General features: G+C 41.3%; 1 protein-coding gene across 3 annotated transcripts in view; it reads right to left on the reverse strand.

Moving 5' to 3' along the window:
- Window positions 1–737: 737 nt before the first annotated feature.
- Window positions 738–15,438, reverse strand: part of CLPTM1L (CLPTM1 like) — a 699,988-nt gene continuing 685,287 nt past the window's right edge. For all 3 annotated transcript variants that reach the window (XM_068236456.1, XM_068236455.1, XM_068236457.1), the window contains one exon: window positions 738–1,582. In XM_068236456.1, the coding sequence (XP_068092557.1) occupies window positions 1,498–1,582 (85 nt within the window). In that variant the 3' untranslated portion in view covers window positions 738–1,497. The remainder of the gene's footprint in view (window positions 1,583–15,438) is intronic.

Consider the following 15,438-nt stretch of genomic DNA (forward strand, 5'->3'; position numbering starts at 1 on the left):
AGAGTCCAGATTCATCAGGATGGCCTTGGTGGTGATCCTTGGTTTCTTTTTTCATCTCTTCCACTATCCTCCTGGCCAGCACAGGTGTCAATTTTGGCTTCCGAGCCCGTCCTCTTAGATTTTTCACAGTGCGGAACATCTTGTATTTTTAAATAATACTTTTCACTGTAGCGACTGAACTTGAAAACATTTAGAAATGGTGTTGTAGCCCTTTCCAGACTTGAGAGCAGCTGCAGGTCCTCACTGAGCTCCTTTGTCTTAGAGATGACTGTCCACAAGCCAACTGCAAAGAGACGAGGTTTTTCTCCTGTTGAGTTGAACAGCTGTTCCCAATTAATTAGTGTAATTGGGATGTTTTAGAACAGCTTGGACTATTTGAAATGGTATAGAACTTTGGAATTTCCCACAGACTGTGACAGTTTGTGATGGGTATGAATAATTTTTGACTGAACACTTTTTGCTCACATGTAAATAAAAGCTGAGACATGTTTTCCCCCCCCACAATAATGCCTCTTGTACATCATCTTATCTTTTGGGAGACACCTATGTAATTTCCTGTGAAAAAATTACTTGCTGGTTAAATAAAAGTAACTTTAACAAAATTTGTCTGGGGTATGAATAACTATGGGCAGCACTGTATATATTTTGCTAAAGAGAGTGTGTATTTTTATTATGCTCTTTTGAAAATGCAGGAACAGACTGTAATATGTATTTGCACATTCTTACAAAGTCAAAGATTGTTTTTGTTTTGTCACATCTTGTGGTTTATTGTTTTTAGACTTTCATACAGGTAACCAAATATATAAAATTCATGGATTTTGGAAACAAAAAATTGTCATTTTATGGTATTTATAACATCTCATTTACACAACAAAATACATTTGTATAAAGGTCCACTGGAGCTGTGCAAGTCAAAACATGTTTGGAAAACCACTCTCTCGATGTTTGCAGATTGTTTTGGAATGATGCACTATGTTGTATCAAATGTGTTATTTAATGGTTCTTCAGGTTTAAATCATATTTCTTGACAGATATATTTGTTTCATAAATTTAACAAAAGCATCATATTTTAGTAAATGACAGCAAAGAAGGTTTCCGACATGCTGCCTTAGATCAGTTGCACAAAATGTTTGGTACATACATTAACCCACAGCCTCTTCATAACAATGGCTGCATTTGAAAAATGCACAGCAGTCTGCATTGAGCAAAGTACTTGCTAACCAACATCACCAGTATGTGACATGTCTTCTACTTCTTTAAAACTATCCTGCAGTGTTCTAGAATTATGCATTTTCTCTGATATACAAGCATTGGTGTTAGATATAAAACTGTGAAAAATTGAAACACGTTTCAGGATTTTGGCAAGGTAGACAACATATTGCTTGGAAAAATGTTCACCACAGCATTTAAAAATACTCCTTCATAATTCTGCTGTTTATTCCATTAGAGATAGTATCTTTTATTTAAGAGATATTATTGAGACCATATTAATGAAATTTAGTTTACATGAGACTTTCGTTTTGTTTTTTCTTCATAGGATTCCCCGTATTCATTCACTCTAGTCTTATCCACAGGATAAAGCCTGGCAAAAACAAAACACAATGTAAGATTAACTAAAAATATGGTAAAATGTTAAAGGTGCTGCTTAAATCTACTAATATTATAAATGCAAAAGTTGGATGTTTGTTACTCATTTACGCAACAATGGCTGAACGGATTTGAATGAAATTTGGCACACACATAGTACATTACCTAGAATAACATATAGGATACTTTTTATCCCCATAACCAAAAAGTGGGCGGAGACAAATACAAATTTCACTGGGAAAATGTAAACTGTAGCCATTTTTACACTGTTAATGGTAGGGTTTTCAAACTTTGCACAGTTGGTCACTGGGTGACTGGGATTATTATTCAGAAAAGTGGGTGGAGCCTACAAAAACCAATCAAGATTCACCTATTTATTTTCAAGGGGAATATTTAATTGTCACCATTCTTGCACTGTTAATGGCACAAGCCTCAAACCTGGTACAGTTGGTCATTGGGTGACTGGGGTTAGAATTTAGAAAAGGGGGTAGAGCCACAGCCAATCAGATTTGTTTCCTTTCAATGCAAATTATTGATGTCAAAGACCGCAAAGCTCACAAACTAGCTCATTGAGTACTTGTGTGTTAGGGTTAGAAAAAGTGGTCGGAAACAACACCAGCCAAATACATACCTGGGCAACGCTGGGCCATTAGCTAGTTTTTCATTTATTTTTTTTATTCTATGAATATAAATGTTTACTTGCAGCAGCAGTTTATGTTTTGACATCACAATGTAGATGAGACAGCACAATAACTTATGTGTGAAGATACAATTGCATCTTAAAAGTTAATCTGCAGTAGTCGAGAAGAAAACAATTTGAAGCTGGTTAAACTCTTCCAGACTGCAGTAATTGAAATCTACGCCGTTTGTGGTTGCTTATTCCTGACAGGGAGTAGATTTCAATTACCGTGTCATATGGACCCACCACTCTCGCAGCTCCCAACGATCGCTCCCTCGCCGCAGGCCCCTCACTCCTAACCCCCGATCACTGTGAGCCAATCACATTGGCTCACACAATTGACAGGGTCAGGAGCCAATGAAATTCGCTCCCGGCCGGCTTACAGACCTCTGCCGTCATAGCAACAGCAGAGCAAGGGGCCTGCGGCAATGGAGGCTGTCATATTTATTTAACACACAGAAGAAATGGTCAATAGCGTTCAGCAGTCACTTCAACATCAGTCTCTCATGAGCAATTTTACGCTTGTTTGACACTAATAGGCTGCATAATAGTAATAATATCCCAGAAATATATATAGGGATATAGGGAGGGCCATTTATATGGATACACCTTAATAAAATAGGAATGGTTGGTGATATTAACTTCCTGTTTGTGGCACATTAGTATATGTGAGGGAGGAAACTTTTTAAGATGGGTGGTGACCATGGTGGCCATTTTGAAGTCAGCCATTTTGAATCCAACTTTTGTTTTTTCAATAGGAAGAAGGTCATGTGACACATCAAACCTATTGGGAATTTTACAAGAAAAACAATGGTGTGCTTGGTTTTAACGTAACTTTATTCTTTCATGAGTTATTTACAAGTTTCTGACCACTTATAAAATGTGTTCAATGTGCTGCCCATTGTGTTGGATTGTCAATGCAACCCTCTTCTCCCACTCTTCACACACTGATAGCAACACCGCAGGACAAATGCTAGCACAGGCTTCCAGTATCCATAGTTTCAGGTGCTGCACATCTCGTATCTTCACAGCATAGACAATTGCCTTCAGATGACGGTGTTGTATATGGAGTACAAAGATAGTGGGGCCATTCTTCATCAATGGAAACCTCAAGGCCACTGGATATGCGAAATTGCTACATGATGATGTGTTTCCCTCTTTATGCACTGAAGCTGGTACGTTCCCTGAGTTTTTACAGCAAGATGGTGCACCACCACATTATGGGTGGCAGGTCCGAGCATTCCTAGATGAACAGTTTCCTGGAAAGCGAACAATGGTTAATTTGCATATATTCAGCAGTGATGCCCTGGGAGACATCTCAAGCTCACTCCAACCTGAATTATCGCAAATTCTTTCTGTTTTAAGAAAGCAAACTTTTGTTTTTCCTGGAAAGTGAATTGGTTGTCATGGGCCAGTTGAATGGCCCCCAAAGGTCTCCCGATCTGACCCCCTTAGACTTTTATCTTTGGGGTCATCTGAAGGCAATTGTCTATGCTGTGAAGATACGAGATGTGCAGCACCTGAAACCTACTAAGGAACCTTAAGAACCTACTAAGGAACATAGTGGGAGATGCCTTTAAGAGACAGATCATGTCCAAGGATTTACATGACTATCTATTAGTACAGTATCCGATCACTCCAGTGCTATCTATACTACCTAAGTTGCACAAGAACCCTGTAAATCCCCCCGGGTGGCCAATTGTAGCTGGGGTGGGTTAAATTTTCACTTCTCCGGCCACCCTATTGGACAGAGTGCGTGCCCCACTGATACAGGGTACAAGATCTCGGAGCTGGCATTCATATCTAATGAGGAAACTTGGTTGGTGAGTTTAGACGTCTCTAGTCTTTATACTTCCATACCACAATCCGAAGGTATTGAGGCCTCTTTAAAACTGATCAGGGAAAGTGCTACTTACAGTGTGGATCAGATTGCATTTTTTGAACAATTATTTCATTTTGTTCTTAAAAATAAATACTTTCTCTTCCAGGATGATTACTTTCTGCAGCGGCGTGGGACAGCCATGGGATCCAATGTCGCACCTTCCTTTGCGGGGGCATTTATGCACAATTTTGAGGTACAGTATGTTTATTGTCATGAAGCGTTTGTCAGGCACTGTTGTGCCTGGCAGCGCTTCATAGATGACGTTTTTGGATCTGGACAGGTGACATTGGATCTCTCAGGTCGTTCCACGCTGCTCTGAATGAGATGCATCCCAATATACGGTTCGATATGGTTTGTGATCAAAAACAAATCTCTTTTCTTGATGTATTGGTGAAACGTGTTGATAACCGGTTGGTAACAGATCTGTATCAGAAACCTACAGATAGAAACCAGTTGCTTAGGTTTGAAAGCTTTCACCCACCAAGTGTGTTTGGATCGGTGGCCAAAAGTCATTGGACTTTGATTTACATTTATTTTTATAATTATGTTTCTTTCAGATCTGAAATGTGATGTACTACACTGAATTTGATGGATGGATTATGCTTCGTGCATTCTTGCTGACATGTGTCAGATAAGTGACTTTGTATCATTAAAGAGTAACTGTGAGGCTGCAAAAGCTAATTTAAACCTCTATTCTCCTGTGTAAAACAGTTTAGAAGGAAGCCAAAAAGGCAATACTGAAGTTAAAAATCTCTCTTACTATGATGTTTGTGAGGATCCGCGCGGCTGCCTGCGCAGGCAGGCAGCCTTTTGACCACTGTTCAGGTCTGCATTCTGCAGGTCTCTGGAAGAGAGACCTTTTGTCAGTTGTGCAGCTTGCTGCTGGGGAATTTGCATACGTTTGTCATGTAGATTGCCTAGCCACATTCTTTGTAGGCTTGCTCTATAAAGAGCTATGTTTCCCAGAGTCCTTTGCTGGTCATAAGGGTTAGTCCTGTGGAACACTCTTGGAGTGTCAGCCTTGCTCTTTGTTTGAAGATTAGCTTAGAGTAATTGGGTGCTAACCGGAACAGCGGTTGTTACTGGTAGCCCCTTCTGATCTGTCTTTCCTGGATCGCACTCGCCTTGCGCTAGTGCTGTGGATCCGTCTGATCTCCATCTCTCTTGCTGTACTTGGATCGCACTTGCTCTGGCGGAAAGAGCAGTGGATCCAGCTCGCTCTGTTTCTATACTTGGATCACACTCGCCTTGCGCTAGTGCTGTGGATCCGTTTCTCTCACTTATTCCTGTTTCCGTGTATCTGTCTTGTCTGCTACGAATGCTTGCTGGAGGCTCGGTGAGGTAACCGTTAAGCAAGCGATCGCGTCCTCTGTTTCGTGTTTGTCTGTCGGTGGTTAGTTAGGCGTGCTTGTCTCTGTTGTGCTTATCACACGGAGACCGCGCATAAACGCGTGCACTGTTGCGAATGAGTGCGGTGTTCGCGTTTAGCTAGCGTTTGTTATTTTCCTTATCTTCTTATTGTATGATTTGCTGTGCCTTTGCTACTCTTGTGCTCTGCCTTGCTGTAGCCTTGTGTCATCTCTGGCAATCGCCTCTCTCGCGATTGCGTTCCTACTTTATACCTGCTGTTGTGTGTGCACCGTCGCGGGTTGGCGACTAGCTTGGTGCACACACATACAATCTGTCCCTGTGCTCATTCTCTTCCGCAATCGCTTCTCTTGCGATTGCGTTCTCACTTGGTTTCTTCTGTTGTGTGTCCACCGTCGCAGGTTGGCGGCTAGATTGGTGGACATACATACATTCCTCATCTGTGCTTATTCGGTCTTGTGTCGCTGTTAGCAATCGACATCTCTGGCGATTGCCTTCTCGCTTTGTCTTCATGGTTGTGTGTTCATCGTCGCAGGGTGGCGACTAGTTTGGTGGGCACACATACCCTCTGTCGCTTTGATCTCTCTCTTTCAGGGCTATCTTGCCCTGCGTTTCTTCCCTTCGTACAATTCCTGTCTGGCGTCTGTGGTAGGGCAGAGGAGCTGTTCCTCTGCACTCCACAGCTCCACCTGTCGACAGGAATTTCCCTGTACAGGTGCATTGCACCTTTTGCTGGGTTCCCTCAAATTATACGCTTGTGGAGGATTTCCGCAGTGTCAGCGCACGTCTTGTGCGCTGATCACGGAGAGAATTCCACAATCATTACAGATATGTGCTAAACAGCAAGGCTGGTTATTCCCAAGCTCTGAAGGAGGCCGGCAGGACGCATAACAGATACTGCAAAGCATTCTGGGGCTGCCTCTTCTCCCCAGTGCAGTACCTTGGGTCATCCCCTTAATTTCCCTATCACGCCCTTAGGCTGCTTTCATTCAGTGAGAAGTTACAGGCTCATGTTACAGCAGCTTGTAACAGCAGCCAGCACTGAAAAATCACAGGGCACATGTTCCGTTAGAGTATACTGCATGAGTCCGCTATTGTTCCTAGCCACATGGCTAATTAATATTCACTGCACAGTAGTGTTGTCCATTAGGATCTTTTTTGTGAGTCGAATCATCAGGAAGCAGGGAGGATATGACATCACAATTGGCTTCATAGGAGACAGACAAACATGGAACCTGCCATAAGTTGTCAGGAGCATCATTCTCTGCAAATACTATATACAAATTCTGTGAAATCCAAACGTGGACAGTGAAATGCATATGTAATGTAAGTACAGCCAATATTTAGCTACTGATATATGTGTTTTTTTTCTCTGAGACCCTATACCTAACAGCTCCTCTTTAAGGGGAGTTTCCCCTTTATACAGTGGGTTGCAAAAGTATTCGGCTCCCTTGAAGTTTTCCACATTTTGTCACATTACTGCCACAAACATGCATCAATTTTATTGGAATTCCACGTTAAAAGACCAGTGGTGTACATGTGAGAAGTGGATCGAAAATCATACATCATTCCAAACATTTTTTACAAATAAATAACTGCAAAGTGGGGTGTGCGTAATTATTCGGCCCCCTGAGTCAATACTTTGTAGAACCACCTTTTGCTGCAATTACAGCTGCAAGTCTTTTAGGGTATGTCTCTACCAGCTTTGCACATCTAGAGACTGAAATCCTTGCCCATTCTTCTTTGCAAAACAGCTCCAGTCAGATTAGATGGACACCGTTTGTGAACAGCAGTTTTCAGATCTTGCCACAGATTCTCAATTGGATTTAGATCTGGACTTTGACTGGGCCATTCTAACACATAGATATGTTTTGTTTTAAACCATTCCATTGTTGCCCTGGCTTTATGTTTAGGGTCATTGTCCTGCTGGAAGGTGAACCTCCGCCCCAGTCTCAAGTCTTTTGCAGTCTCCAAGAGGTTGTCTTCCAAGTTTGCCCTGTATTTGGCTCCATCCATCTTCCCATCAACTCTGACCAGCTTCCCTGTCCCTGCTGAAGAGATGCACCCCCCGAGCATGATGCTGCCACCACCATATTTGACAGTGGGGATGGTGTGTTCAGAGTGATGTGCACTGTTAGTTTTCCGCCACACATAGCCTTTTTACATTTTGGCCAAAAAGTTCCATTTTGGTCTCATCTGACCAGAGCACCTTCTTCCACATGGTTGCTGTGTCCCCCACATGGCTTGTGGCAAACTGCAAACGGGACTTCTTAAGCTTTCTGTTAACAATGCCTTTCTTCTTGCCACTCTTCCATAAAGGCTAACTTTGTACAGTGCATGACTAATAGTTGTCCTATGGACAGAGTCTCCCACCTGAGCTGTAGATCTCTGCAGCTCGTCCAGAGTCACCATGGGCCTCTTGACTGCATTTCTGATCAGCGCTCTTCTTGTTCGGCCTGTGAGTTTAGGTGGATGGCCTTGTCTTGGTAGGTTTACAGTTGTGCCATACTACTTCCATTTCTGAATGATCACTTAAACAGTGCTCCGTGGGATGTTCAAGGCTTTGGAAATCTTTTTGTAGCCTAATGCTTCATACACACTTGAGATAAAAGTCTTTGGAAAATGAAAGATCACAGACCAATTTTACCCCATTCCATGTAGTATGAGAGCCATACTCTACACAGTCTATTCTATGGAGCTGCACTCCCCATCAAATAAAATCTTTGCAAGATGCTGCACACAAAGATGCCCGTACACACTCAAAAGATCATTATCTGCAAAAAGATCTGTTCCTGCAAAATATCCATTCCTGCAAAATGCATTCATACCTATGAGATCTGCAGATCATCATACACACCTTGTTTAACAGACTTCATCTGCATATCTGGCAATCATCTGCAGATCTGAAAATCCATCCTGGTGGATCTGATCTGCAGATGATCTGCAGATGATTGTCTGTTAAACCAAGTGTGTATGAGGATCTGCAGATATCATAGACTATGAATGCATTTTGCAGGAATGGATCTTTTGCAGGAACAGATCTTTTGCAGATAATGATCTTTTGAGTATGTACGGGCATCTTTGTGTGCAGCATCCTGCAAAGATTTTATTTGATGGGGAGTGCAGCTCCATAGAATAGACTGTGCAGAGTATGGCTCTCATATTACATGGAAGAGGGTAAAATTGGTCTGTGATCTTGCCTTTTCCAAAGACTTTTATCTCAAGTGTGTATGAAGCATAAGCCTGCTTTAAATTTCTCAATAACTTTATCCCTGACCTGTCTTGTGTGTTCTTTGGACTTCACGGTGTTGTTGCTCCCAATATTCTCTTAGACAACCTCTGAGGCCCTCACAGAGCAGCTGTATTTGTACTGACATTAGATTACACAAGGTGCACTCTATTTAGTCATTAGCACTCATCAGGCAATGTCTATAGGCAACTGACTGCACTCAGATCAAAGGGGGCCAAATAATTATGCACACACCACTTTGCAGTTATTTATTTGTAAAAAATGTTTGGAATCATGTATGATTTTCGTTCCACTTCTCACGTGTACACCACTTTGTGTTGGTCTTTCAATAAAATTGATTCATGTTTTGTGCCAGTAATGTGACAAAATGTGGAAAACTTCAAGGGGGCCGAATACTTTTGCAACCCACTGTATTATATATATATATATATATATATATATATATATATATATATATATATATATATCAGGGATCAGTTAAAAATGGCGCCAGCACCTACAGTGTAAAAATTGCGCCGCATTAATTTGCATTATAAAACAATATTTATCGTTTTATGAGTTAAAAAATACTTTTGCAACCCACTGTACTTGCTGTTGTAATTTTTGTTACCATGGTTTCCATGATGTCACTTCCGGGTCCGGAAGATATATATTGTTTCCTGTTGCCATATTGGGTTAGCTCGATAAAGAGTGAGGTTCACCCGAAACTGTTGCTATAATCTGTATTGCTGAAACTTTGAGCTCAATAAAGAGCAGTGTACCACAACCTTCTGTGTTTTTTTGTATGATACTGGGGGCAGGAACCCTCACGTTGCTGGCATACGGAAAGGTCGCTGGTGGTGCTGCTACACCCTCTGTGTGTGTGTGTGTGTGTGTGTGTGTGTGTGTGTGTGTGTGTGTGTGTGTGTGTGTGTGTGTGTATATGTATATGTATATATGTACAGGATAAAGTTAATTATTTTCTGTAATGTACTGATAAACATTAGACTTTCATATATTTTAGATTCAAATACACACAATTGAAGTAGTTCAAGCCTTTTATTGTTTTAATATTGATGATTTTGGCATATATCTCATGAAAACCCAAATTTCCTATCTCAAAAAATTAGCATATTGCATCCGACCAATAAAAGAAAAGTGTTTTTAAAACAAAAAAGTCAACCTTCAAATAATTATGTTCATTAATGTACTCAATAATTGGTCGGGAATCCTTTTGCAGAAATGACTGCTTCAATGCGGCGTGGCATGGAGGCAATCAGCCTATGGCACTGCTCAGGTGTTATGGAGGCCCAGGATGCTTCGATAGCGGCCTTAAGCTCATCCAGAGTGTTGGGTCTTGCATCTCTCAACCTTCTCTTCATAATATCCCACAGATTCTCTATGGGGTTCAGGTCAGGAGAATGACAGGCCAATTGAGCACAGTAATACCATGGTCAGTAAACCATTTCCAGTGGTTTTGGCACTGTGAGCAGGTGCCAGGTCGTGCTAAAAAATGAAATCTTCATCTCCATAAAGCTTTTCAGCAGATGGAAGCATGAACCCACTTTTGAACCAGAAACAGTGGCAGAAGTGCCTGACCTGGGCTACAGAGAAGCAGCACTGGACTGTTGCTCAGTGGTCCAAAGTACTTTTTTCGGATGAAAGCAACTTTTACATGTTATTCGGAAATCAAGGTGCCAGAGTCTGGAGGAAGACTGGGGAGAGGGAAATGCCAAAATGCCTGAAATCCAGTGTCAAGTACCCACAGTCAGTGATGGTCTGGGGAACCATGTCAGCTGCTGGTGTTGGTCCACTGTGTTTTATCAAGGGCAGGGTCAATGCAGCTAGCTATCAGGAGATTTTGGAGCACTTCATGCTTCCATCTGCTGAAAAGCTTTATGGAGCTGAAGATTTCATTTTTCAGCACGACCTGGCACCTGCTCACAGTGCCAAAACCACTGGTAAATGGTTTACTGACCATGGTATTACTGTGCTTAATTGGCCTGCCAACTCTCCTGACCTGAACCCCATAGAGAATCTGTGGGATATTGTGAAGAGAAAGTTGAGAGACGCAAGACCCAACACACTGGATAAGCTTAAGGCCGCTATTGAAGCATCCTGGGCCTCCATAACACCTGAGCAGTGCCACAGGCTGATTGCCTCCATGCCACGCCGCATTGAAGCAGTCATTTCTGCAAAAGGATTCCCGATCAAGTATTGAGTGCATAACTGAACATAATTATTTGAAGGTTGACTTTTTTTTGTTTTAAAAACACTTTTCTTTTATTGGTCGGATGAAATATGCAATTTTTTTGAGATAGGAAATTTGGGTTTTCATGAGATGTATGCCAAAATCATCAATATTAAAACAATAAAAGGCTTGAACTACTTCAGTTGTGTGTATTTGAATCTAAAATATATGAAAGTCTAATGTTTATCAGTACAATACAGAAAATAATGAACTTTATCACAATATGCTAATTTTTTGAGAAGATCCTGTATATGTATATAAATATATATGTATATGTATACATATATATATATATATATATATATACACACACACACACACACACATACATCATATATATATATTTGTAGCGATCGCATTTTGCGCTGCTATAGCACTAAAACGCGATCGGCGGGAAATCGCCTGAAAATGGTGCAGGCTACGCGTTTGCGTTTAGTGATTTGCGAAAATTGCCCAAATGAGAACGGGCCCATAGACTTTTATTACCCTAGCACTTTGAAAAGTGCTAGCGTTTGAGCGTTTTGCCAAAATCGCCAGCAAAACGCTCAAGTGTGAATGGGCCCTTTTACTGCTGGCAGGTGATTTCACTGGAAGGAGATGCTGCTTGATTTTTTTTGGCAGTTGGACCCAGCTGTAAACAGCTGTTATTTCCCACAATGCAAAGAGGTTCACAGACAGGAAACTGTCAGGACCATGGTCCTGACATCACACTGTGAGAGGGGTTTCACCACAATATTAGCCATCCAGAGCCTACTTATGATCCGTTTGGGAAAAGGAAAAGATTTTTCATGGGAAAGGGGGTACCAGCTACTAATTGGAATGAAGTTCAATTCTTGGTCACAGTTTCTCTTTAAAGGAGTCATCAGGCAAAGTTATATGAAAGCCAATTTACTTACCTGGGGCTTTCTCCAGCCCCTTACAGCTGTCTGTCCCACGCTGACAGCTTTGTTGGCAGCCTCCGGCCCGGGGTCCCTGCACGGTGCAGAGGACGACCTCGAGGTCGTACTTACTGCACCTGCATGAAGCATTGCTGTCAATCAAGCCCACGCTGTCTGTGGCGTACTGCGCAGGCCTGCCGGCTGCGAACAAAGCTGTCAGCATGGGACAGACAGCTGTAAGGGGCTGGAGAAAGCCCCAGGTAAGTAAATCAGCTTTCATATAACTGTGCCTGATGACTCCTTTAAGTCAAGTTCTGCACACTCCTGACATCTAGCGGTGGAATAAAGTGATTAATCCAAATATAAAACCATTACAGGGCAGGCAAGCAAATGCATGCATACCGACCCGAATACATTATAAACATTATGAATAGCAAGCAAATACATGCATACTGACCCTTCTGTTATGAAATTCAGTGGGTTACTGTGGGCTCACACAAAGATGGCGGGGGTGTCATAAAATTTAGGGAGATTTAAAAAATGGAATCAAGGTGGATCTATGAACTTGGCACACTCACGCCTAGGGGATTGAATGTGGATCTGGATCTGGATATAAATTGCTTTATTGCAGATGACTGAAAATATTTGATATTTATGGAGGCATTGGTTTAAGAGGGGACCTTCACATAATATTGATGTCAGTGGGGTAGTAATAGTGGCAGATGTCACTGGTGCTGTCAATATATTGGAATGGTAGCAGCACTATTAGGTTTCATTGATATGTGTATGTGTAAGCTTTGTCTATAATTACATTATTAGACTGTTCAAATGCAAGAATGTGTGTTGGTATTAGAGGGGTTTATATATTTGAACAGAAACCATTGTTACTCATAATGTATATATAATGCCTTCAGGTTGGTATACATGTATTTGCTTGCTATCCATGTTTATAATGTATTCGGGTCACTATGCATGCATTCGCTTGCCTGCCCTGTAATGATTTTATATTTGGATGTAATACTTTATTCCACCGCTAGATGTCAGGAGTGTGCAGAACCTGACATAAAGTGGATCCAAGATAAACTTTTACTCATTACATTTATTTTGTTTTAATACCCTAATTCCCTATAAACTAAACAAGCCTCGCCCACAGCTTTTTAGAGTGCTTTGGCACTGTAGCAAGGGCTTATGGGAGCTCAGTCTGGGCAGGGGGAGGAGGAGGTTACTAGCCAGAGATTTCAGAGGCAGAGGGAAGGAGGGAGGAGAAGAGGGGACTGAATTTGTCACATTACACACAGGCAAGCTGATAGCATCTCCAGCCCTCAGCCTGTGACAAACAGAACATGGCTGCCCACATTGTATCACAGGAATAAATAACCATAAACTATTGAAGCTGTTTGCAGCTAGATTTGCTGTGTAAACTATCTAAACTTTAGATAAGATGCACGGACAAGTTACTTGTTATAGTGAGTTTTTCATCTTGGATCCGCTTTAAGCCATTTGTGGCTACTATGGTCCTGAGATAGGATGCAAGGATTTGCAAACATGCATCCTTGCATCACCAAGTGCTGTATGATGCCGGAGGATTCACCCACACTCGATGTGAGTGCAGCATAGGACTGACAGCGTTGATTGAGAAACATGAAGCAGGTGCAGATTAGGAAAGGGGTAGCCATGCAGGATCATGGGTAATGTAGTTCCCAGGCGCTTGCAAAAGCTATGTTAGTTTTTTAAGGGGTAATTAATACAGAGAAATGGATTGGACTGAAGTATTAGTAAATATATCATATACTCTGCATAATATTAAGATTATGGCTCTAGGTACTATTTAAAGAGACACTGAAGCGGAAAAAAATTATGATATTATGATTTGTATGTGTAGTACAGCTAAGAAATAAAACATTAAGATCAGATACATCAGTCTAATTGTTTCCAGTACAGGAAGAGTTGAGAAACTCCAGTTGTTATCTCTCTGCAAACAAGCCATTAAGCTCTCCGACTAAAGGTGCCCATACACTCGTCAGATTGGCAGCAGATAGATAAGAAATGCATCTGATGGTCTATCTGATGCGTTTTTAGAACATTTTTTTACCAGGATAGAATTCCAACAGATTTCAGTTTGAAATCTATTGAAATTCGATCTGATGGCATTTTTTTGCCATCAGATTTCCATTAAGGCCAATGCAAACTGATAAGCAATCTCTTCAGATCGACCTAAATTTTCCACCCTGCAAGTTCGATGGAAATCCATCGAAATCGATCGAAATCGGCCATCGATCGGTCGATTGGCCAACCGATTTGCAATCGATCAATCGATCGATCGATCGGGATCGATCGGTCGGCCAGAAAATCGGCTGAGTGTATGGGCTGCTTAAGTTAGTCTTGGAGAGGGCTGTTATCTGACTTTTATTATCTCAACTGTTCCTGGACTATTTACTTTTCCTCTGCCAGAGGAGATGTCATTACTTCACAGACTGCTCTGGAAGACTCATTTTGAATGCTGAGTGTTGTGTAATCTGCACATATTATAGAATAATGCAATGTTAGAAAAAACACTATATACCTGAAAATAAAAGTATGAGAATATTTTCTTTGCTGCTAATCTTCTAGTAATTATTTATAGTACACAACCAATTCATGATATCATATTTTTTTTTTTGCTTCAGTGTCTCTTTAAGAATTTATGTTAAAATTGTGGGCATAGCTAAAGCAGCCACATCACATGACTGTCACTTTTCCATATAAGGCATTTCCTTACTGCAAAGGCCATGCAGATGAGTCACAATGTGGCGAAACCAGTTTGGCGGAGCCTGGACGGCAGAAGGAGATGCTGACAAATACGTGGAATTTTATATGCGCACGATTTTACTGGAAAATGTGAGTGCACTCTGATTTTACATATATTTTAAAGGATAACCGAGGTGACATTTAACATGATGAGATAGACATGTGTATGTACAGTGCCAAACACACAAATAACTAGGCTGTCTTCCTTTTTTTCCTTTTTCTGCCTGAAAGAGTAAAAAATCAGGTTTGCAAGTGACAGTTTCTGTCCAGGTCGGACTGGGTCAGACTATAGCATAACCCTCCCTGACTAGTAATTACAGCCTAAATTACTTTCCCATTGTAAGAATCCATACGTTGGTTGCTATTGGCAACAACACTACACCTTAGTTTCGCACCAGATCACAGGAAGTGTGATAACTTGACTCTCATGACAGCAACAGCATAGGAGATAGAACTTCTTAGACGTCCTCACAGTTTCAAGGAGTTTATTCAGTAAACAGATATACAGAGGCTTATCTCTAACAGCTAGATCTCAGTGAAGCAAGTGGTCTGTAGTAAGTCCTCTTTGCGTCACTTGCATACTTGATCTATCTCTAATAGCTAGATCAGGCTTCTCTTAGGTTCCATCTATACTACGTGGCACTGAGGCCAATATACCGCATACAGTTAGATAATATGACAATACATTACAAATAAAAGTAAAGGGTGGAAGTTATCAGCCAGACATCAGAAGAAGCAGCAGTAGTCAGAAGTGGCTCTCTGGAGCCCGTCAGCTGC

Source organism: Hyperolius riggenbachi, chromosome 5 (genome assembly GCF_040937935.1).
Source record: "Hyperolius riggenbachi isolate aHypRig1 chromosome 5, aHypRig1.pri, whole genome shotgun sequence".
In the NCBI taxonomy this organism is placed as follows: domain Eukaryota; kingdom Metazoa; phylum Chordata; class Amphibia; order Anura; family Hyperoliidae; genus Hyperolius; species Hyperolius riggenbachi.